A 15902-nucleotide genomic window follows, 5' to 3' on the forward strand; every position below is an offset into this window, starting at 1 on the left:
TTTTGGTCATTTTATTATTTATGATTTGGTTTCATTTAATTTTTTAGTTTTCTTTTGGTTATAAAACAAAAATCTATTAATTTTTTCGTTAAACTTTCCGTAAATTAGAAATAGTAATAGCATACCATACATTCAATTTGCATCTTTTTTTCTTTCTTTTTTTAACGTTATTACTTAATGATATTGAGACAACATACATATTTACATAATTTAAAAGAATGATTATCCTTGGTCTTGATTAGAAGTTCATATCTTCTTCTTTTCTTTTTTTCTTTTTTTCTTCTTGTGTTGATATTTTCTATTTTTTCTTTGTTTGTAAAAATTTTGGTATTTTAACCATTTTTAAATTAAGAAATATACTCATTACTTAAAATATTAAACTTATGGGCAACCAATGAACCGTTGATAAAACCAATAAATCATTCATTTAGTTCATTCGATCCTCGTCTTGTTTCTGAACCTTTGTCACAAACGACTAATCAAACCTGTGTGTCCCTATGCATTGCTCATAAATTGCGATCTTTCTTTCCAGGTGCAGGTTGTTTGTATTTTCAGACATGTTTTATCTACGTGACAGTGCCTAGTTCATTACACCTTCTCTCTGAGTTAAAAACTTCAAAATCACCAAAGAATTCCACAATCTTTGAGCCATTCTATTTACGACTTCAAGGCTTCGGTCATCGAATTCCCTATCATCAAGTCACTAACGTCTTGACCTTCCCGCACTGGGAAAGTAGCAGCCCGTCAATGGTCTTTCTCAAAATTGTAGCCGTAGAATGCTTTGGTTAATATTATCTACATATACAACAAAAACACTTAACACAGTATCGAGAACAAAGATTCGGATCAAGCTTTGGTCTCATTTAGGTACTACTGGCACAAGCAACACAGTTAAGATTTCACCAAATCACTATCAATAATGATAAATAAATAAATTGGGGGGGGGGGGGGGGGGGGGAGATTGAATACTGCACAAATAAGAATTAACTCATTGATATAGAAGTTTATTTTCTGTAGCTCTTTATACATAATTAATTATTCCAAAAAATGGAACGTAAAGCTACAGAATTATGTTTGATGACGAAAAGCATCAAAACAAACCTTGGAACATTTCTGTTGTTTTCTTGTTCAGAAAAACCTAGATATTTGAAACCTAAAATCATGCCAAACCTCATGGTTTATGCTCCTCAACAATTCAGTTCTCTATGGGGAAGTTGGATTCAAGGAACCAGCAAAAATCCTCTGACTGAGATGGTACAACAAAAGCAGAATGTTTCGGGCTGGGGTATTCCAGGAAGAAAAATAACATGTTAATCTGAAGAAAAAAAAAAATTTGACTAAATTACATCCGCCACTGTAGTTGATCTCTTGGAAGCCCCCATTAATTAATTTCATGGCTTTTCTCATGTTATTACAAAAGAAGTCGTCGGACATCACTAAAGTTTGAACCCAAAGCTGAGAGGAATGCTCCTGCAAGATAGAATAGCATTAACCTGATAAGTAAGTAGTCAAAAAATATGAATAGGGACGAAACTTTGTTATCATGACCTTCAATAGGTCCTTCTCAACTGCTTATATATCAAATCATCCCAAGGATAGCTAATGATCAAGACAATATAAGAGTAAACATTTAAACAAGAAGATAAATCAGAACCCTTTATCAGGTCTGAATTTGTCTGATAACAGCAATGAGAAATTGGTGCATATTTCGAGACTGGTTGTACCCAACAAAAAAAGTTACGTCTTCAGGTTCACTGGTTATCAATCTCAATAAGGTTTTAGTTACTATCTATAATGAGCCTCCCCAATTTGTCATTCACCCATAGCACCATGCCACATTCACGGATATACATGATCTGTCACCCAATACAGGGGCAACATAGTAGCTAACTTCTCCGATAAGTCAACTGTGGCCCCATGTCATGATTGGCGTGTCACTTTGACTACAAAACCAGAAGGCTCAAGAAGAAGCCAAATAGTTCACTGTTGTCAATTGTGCTAAACAGAGTTTGTGCAAGATTAATCATTTATGAGGCAGCCTCCTAAATTAGAAGCAATGGATTGGTGATTGATGAAAAGATTCATGTCAAACATTAGCACACAACCTCACAAATAGGATAGCAAAGATTGTACCTCCAACTTTGCCATCAAAAACACGATGATCAGCAGATAACGTTAAGTTCATTTTTGTGACAACTGCAGGCCTTTCGACTCCTGGGTAAAAAATAATTCACGTCATCTAACCTGTCACTAAAAGCATATAACATTCAGTGTAGAAAACAACAAATTTCTTACCATCACTTCCAATTACTACTTCAACAACTTTGTTGCCTCTACCAACAGCAAGGATACCAGCCTGCAGGAAGTAAACAAATTTATACAAGAGACATTTACAGCATGCAATGCCAACTAAATGTAGAACAGAGTACTCTAAGGGTCAATTTGGTTTCTTTTTGAAAGGCATTTTCTATTTTCTGAAAATGGAAAAGAAGAAGAAGATTATAAAAATAAACAAATATAAAAAAAACCACAAGATTTGGCAGCACAAATTCTTGTCAATTGTTTCATGTATACAGGCTGCATTCAGCAAAAGGTGAAGAATTGTTTGCTGTGTATGAACATGAAGATTATTGAACTGACAGGAACCCAAAAACAATGTGCATTTAATCATTTGATATCTCAAAATGCCTCTTAGATCTTCCTCTGTTATTAAAAAAAAAAAAAAAAAAAAACCAGCTTTTCATTTTCCGAAACAAAAATAGCACTATCATTTTTAACACAGATAAAATTAATTTTACCAATCGCTTGTTCTAGAGCTGATATCATCACTTGTAAAGTTAATAACCAAACAGAGAAATAAGTAAATTTAGGCTCACTCAGAGAGAGAGAGAGAACCTGTGGAGGATTTATAATTGCACAAAATTGATCCACTGGAAACATTCCCAAGTTTGAAATGCTGCATAAAGAATAGAACAATTTAAATTTTAACTATTTTAGAAAACGAAAGAGTAATTAGGTCCCTAGCATGATATATTCACCTAAAAGTTCCTCCTTGGAATTCATTTGGTGAAAGCTTCCCTGCCCTTGCCTTCTCAGCTAATTCCTTGATCTGAAGCCAAATATCAGCAGAGAAATTGACAATGATCCATATTAAATTTGAATGGATGATTAACAAGAAAAGGTGGATCTAGAACAACTTTTTTCCTGTTGAGCAGTGGATTTAAATAACTTCAAATTCTATGTTTTTGTATCAATCATTTTCCTGCAGCAGATTCCACACTAACTTCTTTGGACATCATAGCAATAAAGAGGAAATAATAAATTGATGCATGCTTCCAAAGTGCAACTGCATTCAAGCAGATTTTTCCCCCATTGGAGGAAAAAGAAAAACACAAGGAAAGACTGGAATTGTAAAAGGAACCCAAATTGAAGTGATCAAACTAAAAACTACTCAAATTACAATAGAGTACCTCCAAGGATATTGAAGATAGGGTCTTCTGATCTGCATTCCTCACTATTGGAGTCATCAATCCCTAGGCAATACAACAGGATGACATTAGGCACTGTTAAAAACTTCAAAGCCACAATTGTTGATATAGTATTCATACCTTCTCTGTTGCCACTGCAATCGAAATGTCAACAGAATCGCATAAAATGACTTCTCCTTTCTCAGCATTCCAGTAAGCTGACATGCATCAAGAGAACAAAATTTCAGAATCAGAATATTACTGACTAAATTGCTGTTTTAGAGTCTAGAGTCAAAATGAACATAGATAAAACACACGCATATTTGTATGTATGCATGCTTACTCAGTAGATCCTGCCAGCAGTAGAAAGAAATGAAGTTCCAAGTATTATACAACAATATAACATTGGGGAAATTTTTTCTACCTCAAATTCATCAACCTGACCAATAATAATACACAAGAAACATTGGGAAACAGATACTGGTGTGGAATTTAATGCAAGAAAATTGAAATACTCCTAAACTTCAGATGTATATCTATAACACATATTTCTTTTTTTTTTTATAGGTTTTAGAAAAGTAGACTAAATGATTTTTTTTTTTTTTTTTTAATTTTTATACAAGATAGAAATTCTACTCTAGAGTAATCTAAGTATATATATGTGTGAAACTCCCTCCTGAAAATTTGAACCACGGCCCTTACCTCTCACACCCTACAAGCACTTATACTTGTAGAGTGACCATTGCACCAAGGGTGTGCGATTGTGTACAGTGGTTACATATTTCAGAGAAGCTTGTTGCTAATACAAGCCAGTGTGGTGGAAAAGAGCATCCGTATTAATTAGTGGGCTAATGACAAGTGAGAGGTTGCAGGAATGATAGAGAAAAATAGTTACAAACTCAATGAAAATGACAATCAGCAAACAAGCACACGAAGAGAAAGTGTATTAGTTTTATACATTCAGATATAACTAAAATCTAATCATTTTATTGTTTATTCATTGACAGCCTTCAGATCAACAAATACTGAGTATTCAATTAAAACATTTCAGATGCAACTAAAGATAATCTTTTCCTTGTTCATTGACCACCCTCAGATCAAGCTGACATCCCCTATCCAAAAAAAAAAAAAAATTCTTTTTTTTCCCTCAAACCTACAATAGTTGGAATTAAAAAAAAAATACACAAGCAGAGCAAAAAAAAAACAACAATTATAAGTAATAGCAGGGCATGAAAATATAGGAGAATCAGCTTTTCTCTATTTCTTGGTCAAGATATTGGGTTTTCTACAACCTTTTGGGATTAAATAATCAAGAAAAATACGGGTTTATATATGTTTTGGCACAGCCTGTTTCCCTAAAGACTGACATCAAATATTTTCTCAATGCTCCATTTTTCTTTATATAAAAGAAGTCCAATTTGATTTAATTATCAAAAAATAAGTACAATTTGATTTTCTAGATGACTCTACCGTCTTTTTTGATAAGAATTACAATTTCCAGGATTGACTCTACTATCTGGCAACAAAAAACGTCTGCCACCAATTATATGTGCATCAACGAATTTACTTGACCATTATATAACTGGTATGTCTTTACCATTTGCTTCCGGTACATTTCTCAGTGCCACAGCTACAGCTTTGATGACGATGTCATTCACTGAAACTTTAACATCATGCTTCTCTGTAATTGAGGAAGTAAAATGAATGATCACAGAGAGTACATATATGCCCAAGAAACTGAATTAATAGATTTGAAACTTATTCCGTACCTTTAAGTTCCTTTCTAAGAGAAAGAAGAGGATCCAGTATAACATCTGACAAACATCATTTTAATATTTTAGATATATCATTTTATATTAACAACCATAGAGTATTCACATTATCAACTGTAGAGCTTCAGAACCTGATGATAAATATAAATGTGGTGTATTTTGTTTCGATTCCAATAACCTTCTGGCTATTACCTGAAAAACAACAATGATATTACAGCACAATCACTATAAACTACTATTTAATCACCCCCCCCCCCCCCCCCCAAAAAAAAAAACAAAAAAAAACAAAAACAAAAACAAAAGAGACATTCAAAATAGTCTAAATATCAGAGATTTTGAAGCTCAAATGTTATGCTTTTGGTGGCATTTAATTAGGCTGACATTCAATTTAAACATTAAGTCTAAAATCATGCCCTAGACTAGTTGCTTTAGGTAATTGATTGTAGAACTAAACCTCTTCCTATTTTGCTGCCCTAGACTAGTTGCTTTAGGTAACTGATTGTAGAACTAAACCTCTTCCTATATTGCTAATAGAGTCATTTAAGGCCTGTTTGGTGAGTGAGTTCAAACTCACATTTTCACATTTTAAACAACATTACACACATTTCCATACACTTTTTCACCCACACGTATTTCAAAAAACTCCAAACAACAATTCTCAAACTACTCTATCAAACACCCCCTTAATCATTATTCTAACACCTCCCCCTCACACGTAGGCCCAAACTCCCATTAATAAGTGGGGCCCAAGAAATGGGATTTTTAATCTTTTAAAAGTTGAGGAAGAGTGGAGATCTAGTTCGAACTCGAGACCACCTACTCTAATACCAAGATAAACTCCACTTTTCCCAAAAAATTAAACTATTAGGAAACGGTAAATTGAATCATTTAACCATTATTCTAACAAAACGTATCTCTTTATACAAATTCCCTAGCATATATACCAAGTTCCATGTAAAGACAAGTCAATGAATTCTCATTCCAACCACTAATAATCATTCGTAGAATCCTTTTTTATTGTTCTATGCTACCTAAGGCAAGAACATAAGGCCACAATCTTTTTCTAATTGCCTTGACCGTGGTTCTTCTCGGCCCTTACCCTTGCCTTTGAGTTGCATGCACTTGAACCAAATTATTCCTGCTTCTAGTGCATAATCTTCTCTAGACCATCTTATCCAACTTTTTCCCACAATGTCCTCTATTAGTTGCTGCCATGTACTTCTCATGAAAGCATTTTTTTTTACTCAACTTATATTAAATATATATATTATTCCCTTCTCACAATTCTAATTTACATTATAATCATGTAATTCTTAAATACCCCATACTCTAGGCCACCAGCAAGGCTAGCCTTGGAGCCATTTATGGATTTTCTTTTAATTTAACAAGTACTCATCAACTATATGAAAAATATTTTAAACACTTGGATTATCAAATATATGAGACAGCAACAATGCACCTGGGATGCTGTATTGTTGTCTCTTAAACTTCTCCAATCTTGGAATCCACAAAACACATATAAAAGGACATTCTAAACAGAAAATATTGCTCAAATCTAATTACTAGTTCAACAAAACCAACCTTGCGTATTTGACTATTAGGCAGATCTTCAAAAGAATCTGACTGCTTTATGTGAGACCTTGAATCTGTTGACACAGTGGGAGAAGCTTTTTGAGGTGATGGGAGTGTCTTCTCTTTAGATGAAGATCCTTTTCCTGACTTAATTGCGGCTAAAACATCCCCCTTGAGCAGCGTACCATGAGAACCTGATGCCTTTAATGATGATGAATCCAATCCATATTCTATAATTAGCAACTTTGCAGATGGACTGATCCTCGCAACACTTGTTTTATGAGCTTTAGCTTCATTTCCATCATCACGATGCGTTGGCTTTGCCTCTTTGATTTCAGAACCACTGCTAACACTATTGTTTACTGTCTCAATATCAGCTGGATCCTCAACCTTGCAAAACAATAGGCAATGGTGATTGCATAAAGTATAAGTGGCTAGTTTAAAGGATGACACATCCATAAAGTAACAGTGCAGAAAGAAACTGTAGCTATTAATCAATTTAACTGGCAATTAATAGCACCCTCTACATTTCTTTTTGGGGGGCAATAAAACATATTAAAATTTAGACTAGAATAATGTCAACCCTTTACATGTGCAGGCTGGAACCATTAGCAAGCTTACAGATGCCTTACAGCTCAGCTATAAAAGCATTGGCTGAAAGTTGCTAAGGTCAAAAGTATGTTATACATTTGTACAAGCATTATCACACTTACTGTTATTGCAATAGGTTGACCCACAGCCACATCCTTTGAACCTTCAGGTGCTAGTATCTTAGCCAAGTACCTAAACACAATATTCCATTTAAAAATGTAAGCAAACATGTTAAAAGTAACAAATAAAGGGCTTCATTATTAATGATTCAAATGCCTACATACCAATAAGAAGAAACATCCCAAAAAACTGGCATTAGCATTAAATTCAAAAGTTCTAAACTCAAAGATGGAACCAAAGCAAGCTATTTTAAGGGAAAGAGAGAGGGTGATAAAATAATATACATAAAGGCTTTGGTTCCCTAGCCTTTTCCCATTCTTTAAACTTTACAACTACCAGTTAAAAACAACTAGGACTACTTAACAAAGACACCCAACAAAGCCCTTTTATTCTGTGAAACGCATTCACACGTATGCCTACATGACCATGGTTATATTGCATTTCTACTTTATTAAAGTCACAATTTGGACACAATGAATCAGTTTTTAACAACAATATCAGTCACTTCCTCACACTGATCAGACATGCAAAATAAATGGTGATCTATTCTACAAGTAACCAAATACCATGTTAAGACACAAATATTTAACATCAAACAAACTGCAACACAATAATCCTAACATAAGGAAAGAACATTACCCCTCTTCAAGACATTCGAATTCAAGGGTAGCTTTGTCTGTCTCTATCTCACATATAACATCACCCACATTGATCTGTTAGTTTGAGTAAACAATCAAGAGGCATTTTAATGCAATTATTCTGTATCCCCTAAATGAGAAACAAGAAGTAGTTCAACAACAGATTTAAAATATATTAAACACAACAAACCTTGTCTCCTTCTTTCTTTAGCCACTTCGCAATGTTTCCCTGATTCTGTGCATACATACAAAAGCAAACTTAAGCTTCACCCAGAAGAAATAAAATTTAGCATGATAATCTGAGCAGAAACTAACATCCAATTTTTCTTACCATAGTTGGGGATAATGCAGGCATTTCAACAAGAATATGAGGAGGAAGCGCAGATGCACTTGTCTTAATTGAACTTTTCTCTTGTACTTTGTTCTCATTTTTCACATTCTGATTTGTTGTTTCCTCTTTAATCTCAGATCCACCTGCCACAGTAGCAGGGACATTTTGGATATCATCTAGATCCTCAACCTAGTAAATGCACAAATGTTAGTTTTTTTCTTCTTTTACTAGCAAACTACACACACACCCAATAGATTCAAGACCTCACCCTCCAACCCATTATAAAGAAAGGAAGTGCCAGTTGAGCTATTGCTCATTGGCACGTGCCTAATTTAGTTTTTACAATAATTAAATACTTGAATGGTTAATACAGAAACTATTAAAACAGCAGTGTCACATTAAAATGATATTAACTTTCCCAAAAATATTTAATATCTTTACAAAGTAAATAAAATTACTGCAATAGGATTTTCATGAAAAAGAAATGGCAATCTTTCATAAAGGATTATCATAAATTACCGTTATTGCAATAGGTTGTCCAACAGGCACATCTTTTGAACCATCAGGTACCAATATCTTAGCCAGAAACCTGCAGAATTTAACCCATTACCCATCCAAGAACAGATGTGGTAAGCATTTTAGGATGGATCAGAATTTGCACCTTTATGTAGTTCTGATCAACATAGAATACAAAAGAACTGAAGACCCAGGAAACAGATATGAAGCAAACTATTTACAAAGTAAACAGGAAGGGAACAGATGACCAATCTAGAAAGAAAACATTCTTATTGCCAATGCCAAATGAAACATCTAACGTGAAGAGTGGTTACTAAACAATTCCTTTCTTTAGTAGCTGATGTGCAACACGCATTCAAGTATTATACATTTTCCAACGTAGCAAATAAACATTACCCCTCCTCAAGACTTTCTAGCTCAAGAGTGGCTTTGTCAGTCTCAATTTCGCATAGTACATCACCCACTTCTATCTGTTAAATTAAATCAACAGTCAGGACAACACAAATTTAATAATGAAATAACTAAATTGATCCCCACTTCATTAAGAGGAAGGATTTATTTTTCAACAATTATCTTTAAGTATATTGAATTGAAAATAACTAAGCTTTAATCTTTCAAAACTATATGAAACTTTTGGTATAACTGACCCTATCTCCTTCTTTCTTTCGCCATTTTGCAATGTTACCTTGGCTCTGCACAAAAGAGTAACAATTAAGATTGCAAAACTTCTTGGAAGCAACAAAAAGAACAACACACGCATGTGGATAACATCTAAAATCAACTCCTTGCATATTTTACCATTGTAGGAGACATAGCTGGCATTTGGAGTACTGTATGTGAAGAATCTGCAATAACAATCCACTTGATTAGGGGTGTGCATGGGTCGGGTTGGGTCAGGTTGAGGGAATTTTTTGACCCAACCCACCATGGTTGGTCAAAAAAAATTCAACCCAACCCAACCCAACCCACGTGGGTCGGGTTGGGTCGGGTTGAACCCATGGGTTTGACAATTTTTTATTTATTATTAAATTGAGTAGAAAAAAAATATAAATATTAATATATTAAAAAAACCTAAAGATTAGTATCAATGTAACTCCTTGAAGGCTCAACACTAATGACTAAACAACAATAGTAATTTATTAGAATTTGTGTGAACTAATTGGCTTTTATATAGGATAGGAAAAATTGGTTATTTAAAAAAATTTATTAATTATATAATATTATATATATATATATATATTAAATTATTATTAGTAGAAGGAATTGAGGAAATGCAAATTATTAAATATATAATATATATATTTAAATATATATGTATACATATATATATATATATAAGTGCCCTACAATTGATTTTTTTAAAAAAAATTATAAAATATAAAATATATTTTAAATATATATTAAATATAGGTGGGTCGGGTCGGGTCGGGTTTGGCGGGTTTGTAATTTTATGATCCAAACCCAACCCGACCCACTATAATAATTTTTTTGGTAACCCAACCCAACCCACCAAGCCTTAAAAACCGACCCAACCTGGTGGGTCGGGTCGGGTTGGGTCGGGTTTGGTGGATCGGTGGGTTTTCTGCACACCCCTACACTTGATGATGAAAGTCAGAATATAATTCACTTACACACATGATTAAGCATGCACAGTAGAGTATTTTCATCATTAGATAATATTAATCGTTGTAAAATCATACTGCAAGGAAACCAAAAAAATAAAAACAAACAAACAAAAAACTAACACTAATCTGGTATATATCAGAACTAGAATAAAGTTAAACAAAATCAAAACAAGAAGAAGACACCATTTGATGAACATTCATACTAATAAATAAGAGAGAAGGTGATATGTGACATTGCACCAACAATCATGTCACGGAACTTATAAGCCTCTAAAATGATAAACAAAATATTAAAAAAATTATTTTAAAGAATTAATTTGGGTTCTATACGAGGGGGATTATAATGAAAAATTATGATACTTAGAAATTTATGGAAGTTTAAAGAGAAGAGAAGTAATCCTTGAGAGATATGAAGGATTTCTTTTCTTTTCCAATTTTTTGTTTTTGGATAATTTCCGTAATGGAAGAACATCAATTGAAAACATTGAGGACATATGAATAATTGGAAGAATGAAAAGCAAAATTCTTATCAGAAGTATGCTTTTGCCAAGAATCGATAAGCCCTTTTTTTATGAATAATAAATTTAATTGAGTAAAGAAAATGGAGTGCACTACATAGGACGTGTACCAAAGGTATATCATAATTAAACTCCAAAGTTACAATGATCAATGAAATCTAATAAGTTTGAAAAAGAGAAACATTTCAGAACTTTGTATGAAAAGAATTGATAAGTCCTTAATTTATTTTACATTGCTTACAGAGACATGTGCAAGACTTTTCCATGACAGACCGAGAGTAAGGTTAATTCTAAGTAAAAGCAACAGAGATATACTTTCAAATTTGAACAGTCTAAGGTTATGCACAAGACAAAATATAATTCAAACCATACTGCTCTCTGTCACAGTCAGTCATTCTTGGCCATTATATCGATTTAATATAAAAAATGCCTTCCTTCATGGAGAACTTCAAGACGAAATATACATGGATCAACCCCCTGGATATGTTGTTACTAGTAGTGAACACATGTTTGTTGAATGCACAAGGCTTTCTTTGGTTTGAAGTAGTCTACTCACCCATAATTAGATCTATTTAAAGTCATTGCACTTGGGGGTATGATTTCCAGTGTTCTATTTATGATTATTTTAAATCTTTTTATTAACAAACTGTTTTATGATGTTGGTCAATACCGCTAATTGTTTGGGAAGTTATTTCCAAATATCACTCATTCTATTGCCAAAGCTAAATGCCAAGTCATGGCTCATACTGCTTCCAAGATGTTATGGGTTTGCTCTCTCCTTCATGACATGGATATTGATGCTCCTACTCCTATGCAAATAGTCAGTGACAACCACGCTACTATCGTATTTTACATGAGCGTCCCAAACATATCAAGGTTGACTATCACTTTATTTTAGATTTATTAATGTGGCAACAGATTGCCACTCCCTATGTTCTCTTAGATAATTCTATGGGTGGAATTCTCACGAAGTCGTTAGCTTGTGCCTCATTGCAAACACTGTCTTTCAAACTAAGCACGTTTGATGTGTATGCTCCAGCTTGAGGGGGAACATTAGAATTGCCCTTGTTATTTTTAATATTAGCATAAAGGTGTTCTTTTGGTTATATATATAGGTAAGAATAATTTTATTGAAAAGAAACTACTATATGTATAAAAGACACAGAGAATTCTAAAGAATTACAATAAAAAGAATTATCTACAAAAAGGTAATTACTCTATGAATGATGCAATGGAATCACTATTTCTAAGCCCCTTGAACGCAACCACTCATATAATGAACTAGTAAAAGTTGCCTCCCTATGCCTTCCAAATCTTCAAAAGTGCACTGCTTTCTAAATATGTGCTAAGGCAAGGGACTAATTAACAAAGCACTAAAACTTTTATCAAATGTCTCTCCCCCTTCCCCCCCCCCCCCCCCTCTCAAACCTAATGCCTCATATTTTACAATTTAATTACCATGATAAGCTACCACTCGTCCCAAAAGTTTAAGCTAATAAGATATGCTGATTTTAATCACTAAAGCATTATTCTGTCAAAGACAAGCAGAGAGTTGTAACTGAATGGAGAAGACATATACCTGCGGAAGAGAAGTGCTTGATACCACCAACCCACAGCTGAAAAAAATGTAATGGTATCAGAAGACATCCTTGGTATGAAGAGCTATTTACCAATACATTTCAAACACTAACCTTTAGTTTTAAAGAATTATTTTGAACTCCAGTGAGCATAAATAAAGATGCGGGCCTGATTAATTTCATTGTCAGTAAATAAGAAATTAAAATAAAATAAAATAAATATCTAGGAGTGACAGCTGAGTGAGTCCGACAAGACAAAGCCAAATAGCCCCTGAATAAAATTTTGGGTTTTCCCTACAACTTTTTTTTTTTTTTTTTTTGGTAAGTAACATTGTTTTGGTTCTATGCTGAATGCCTTCAAGATATGCATACAGGCATACAAATGAAAGATGGATAAAAAATTCATAGAGGGTCACAAGACTAACAAAACATCCATCATACTACGTGGACAATCTCTAACTACATCTGGAAAGGTAAGAGCTTGTTCAAGCTTATGCAATTGAGGTCACAAATGCAAAAACACATATAAAAAGAAAGATAAATTATTATAAATTATTGAGGATAACAAATTTAACATAATCTTCTTTATACTGTAATTTACCACCTCAAGCTGTAATAGGAAACTTGGGTAAGGACCAGACAAGTTTATAGCTAGTCCTTTTGCCATCTTAGGTCTGTCCTAAATTTATCTGCGAGGTTGGATTAAACTGGTTCCTAAGCTGATGATCCTAGCTTGGCTTAGTTTCAACTTTCAAGTATCAATGCAACTAAGTTTTGATGGCAATATGCCCAAGCCAAAACAACTTTACCCTTTTGAGTTGTAAAGACTAAATGCCCAATAAATTCAAAGTACATTCATTGAAAAAGGGGTAACATCTTTACTCCTCAAGTTAAATAACAAGTGCTTCAAGACAGTCACGATTTCCAAGAGAAAGTGAATACGGATTTTATGAATCATAAAACCATGTAAAGAAATAGTAATTGAATTTGCAAACAAATGATAAACAAAAAGCTGATGAATGCAAACCTTAATAGAGAGTCATGACCACCCACAAGAGAATTTTGAACACAGGGAGGGCTGCACCAGCAGGATAAAACAGCACATTATAAGATCAATTATGCAGCTCTATAGAGAAAAATACCAGGCAATATGCATTCAAAACAATAAGAGTGATACATATATATTCCCTGATAAGTGAAAATATAAAGAATTCTTCTAGATTAGTTGAGAAGCAATCATTTAAATTGTTAGAAGAACATTGACGTGTAAAGGAAACACAATCGCCATTGACATCTTATTTTTATGTATATTCAAGTCAAAGTCATCGAGCGTTGTAACATTAACCCATCGTCCACTCTTAAAATTTTCAAAAGCACACTTTTTTACTGAGTTTTCGTACTACACATAATGATTTATTGGCAGCTTTGTTCGATTGACCAGCATTGTCCCAGTTCTGTTTAGTGTCAAACGAAAAATTTGTCCTAATTCAATATAAATCCACTACAGTGCACTCATTAATTAGTTCTTTGATCATACTAGCAGCTCATTTCAAATATTCTCTCCTCCAAATCTAGTCATAAACCCTCTATGATACCAAAACTTTTACAATAACAACAACCAAGCCTTAGTCCCAAAATTTTGGAGTCGCCTATAAATCCTCAATAAATGAGTCAAAATCACCAGACCACAGTTTATTCTTTTCCGCCATTCTATTCTATACGAAATCACACTCTCTGTTACCTCCTTAATTGATACCGAAACTCGCCGCAGCACAAAATTCACCAAATAAAATTTGCAGAACATTAAAATAAAAACAGAGTAGTTATCAATATCATCAGTACACACCACTTTCTACAAACCAATAACAGATTCACAAAATTCTCATCGTCTCAATAACAAGTTCGATCATATGCAATAATCCAAAACCAAAAAAGAAAGAAAATAAATTTCAAGAGAGAGAGAGAGAGAGAGAGTACCGAGAGAGGGATCTAGAGGAAGAAGAAGAGAGAAAGCGAGCTCTTAAGAAAGAAGGAGCGTGAGACTTAGAGATCTCTTTCACTGGACCTCGAAGCCGTGAAAGCGCCATTTCCAATTTTTACTTCACTGTCTCTCTCTCTCTTCTTTTTCTGTTCAGAAAAACGAGAATTTTGAATCGCTCGAACAGAGGAAGTTGAAATCGATCGTTCGTTCGTTAATGGCGAGCGATGAGTGCGAGTGCAGAACGGTCCTCGTTGTCGTTCTACGACTCTTCAACAATTTTTCTCTCTTATTTAAATTAATTTTTATATATTTATTTATTTATTTGAAGCCGATTTTTAATAAATAAAACACAGTAGTAGCGGCCTGGGCAGCTTGCGAAGGGAAAAAAGTAGCACTAGTAGTATAGCACTCCATTTTGGTAGCTTGCGCCAGCCATCTACTACTCTTCTCTTCTCTTCTCTTCTATTCACTATTTACTACCCTACCAACCCTGGACTGGAGTAGGGGAATCTCTTTCATTATTTTTATTTTTATTGATTGATTAATAATTCTCTCCTAATTTTTTTTTTTTTTAAATTACCAATTTTTATAAATAAGTTACGGTTAATGGAGGTAAAATGCTATATTCATACTTAAACCACTTATAACACTCCCTCTCAAAAAAAAAAAAAAAAAACCACTTATAACACATCACGTGAGATATGGCAAAAATTGTGGAAATTTTTGTTCTCTTTAGTATTTGCTTTTTGATTTTTGGGACAACCCTCCCCCCAAGTAGTTATGATCCTGACTCCCTACAAATTACTTGCACTCTCAACAGGAAGTACGTGTGTAAAAGGACATTTTGGAAAGAAATTGGCTTTTAAGTATTTTTACTACTTTTTTTTTGGTCTGGAAAAAGTAGTATTTTACCTTTTGAGTTATTCCCCAAATAATGAGTTTTAAATAAATCATGAATAATTGTGGGTTACTTTTTTTAGTTTTTCACTGCATGGGCCGAGTTGGGCTATGTATGGGGAAGTGGAGCCCAAAACTCTCGCAAAAAATAAAAGGGTCATTCGCCATGCTATAGGTACCAGCAGATTTCTAAACTCGCAAGCTTAGGCCTTGTTTGGTTTAAAAAAATGGTCACTCATCACTCAGTTTTCATCACCCATCACTCATCACTCAGTTTTCATCACTCATCACTTATTA

At 33.8% G+C, this 15902-nt stretch overlaps 1 protein-coding gene across 2 annotated transcripts; it reads right to left on the reverse strand.

Moving 5' to 3' along the window:
* Positions 1-969: 969 nt before the first annotated feature.
* On the reverse strand, positions 970-15119 carry LOC126722941 (dihydrolipoyllysine-residue acetyltransferase component 1 of pyruvate dehydrogenase complex, mitochondrial). Of its 2 annotated transcripts, XR_007654077.1 has the most exons (24): positions 14705-15119; positions 13755-13805; positions 12842-12896; positions 12730-12766; positions 9806-9852; positions 9655-9699; positions 9404-9477; positions 9011-9080; positions 8492-8680; positions 8351-8395; positions 8162-8235; positions 7525-7594; positions 6821-7201; positions 5371-5431; positions 5237-5281; positions 5065-5148; positions 3609-3685; positions 3471-3533; positions 3039-3109; positions 2896-2956; positions 2296-2356; positions 2134-2214; positions 1347-1470; positions 970-1246 (listed from the first exon to the last, which is right to left on the reverse strand). XR_007654077.1 is itself a non-coding variant. In XM_050426106.1 (23 exons), the coding sequence occupies exons 1-23, from the start codon at positions 14812-14814 to the stop codon at positions 1412-1414; spliced, it is 1911 nt and encodes a 636-aa protein (XP_050282063.1). In that variant the 5' UTR covers positions 14815-15118; the 3' UTR covers positions 970-1411. The 2 variants fall into 2 exon arrangements, 1 of the variants encoding a protein (XP_050282063.1); XM_050426106.1 differs by having other exon boundaries at positions 970-1470; positions 14705-15118.
* Positions 15120-15902: the final 783 nt, after the last annotated feature.

The sequence above is a fragment of the Quercus robur genome, chromosome 4 (genome assembly GCF_932294415.1).
Source record: "Quercus robur chromosome 4, dhQueRobu3.1, whole genome shotgun sequence".
In the NCBI taxonomy this organism is placed as follows: Eukaryota; Viridiplantae; Streptophyta; class Magnoliopsida; order Fagales; family Fagaceae; genus Quercus; species Quercus robur.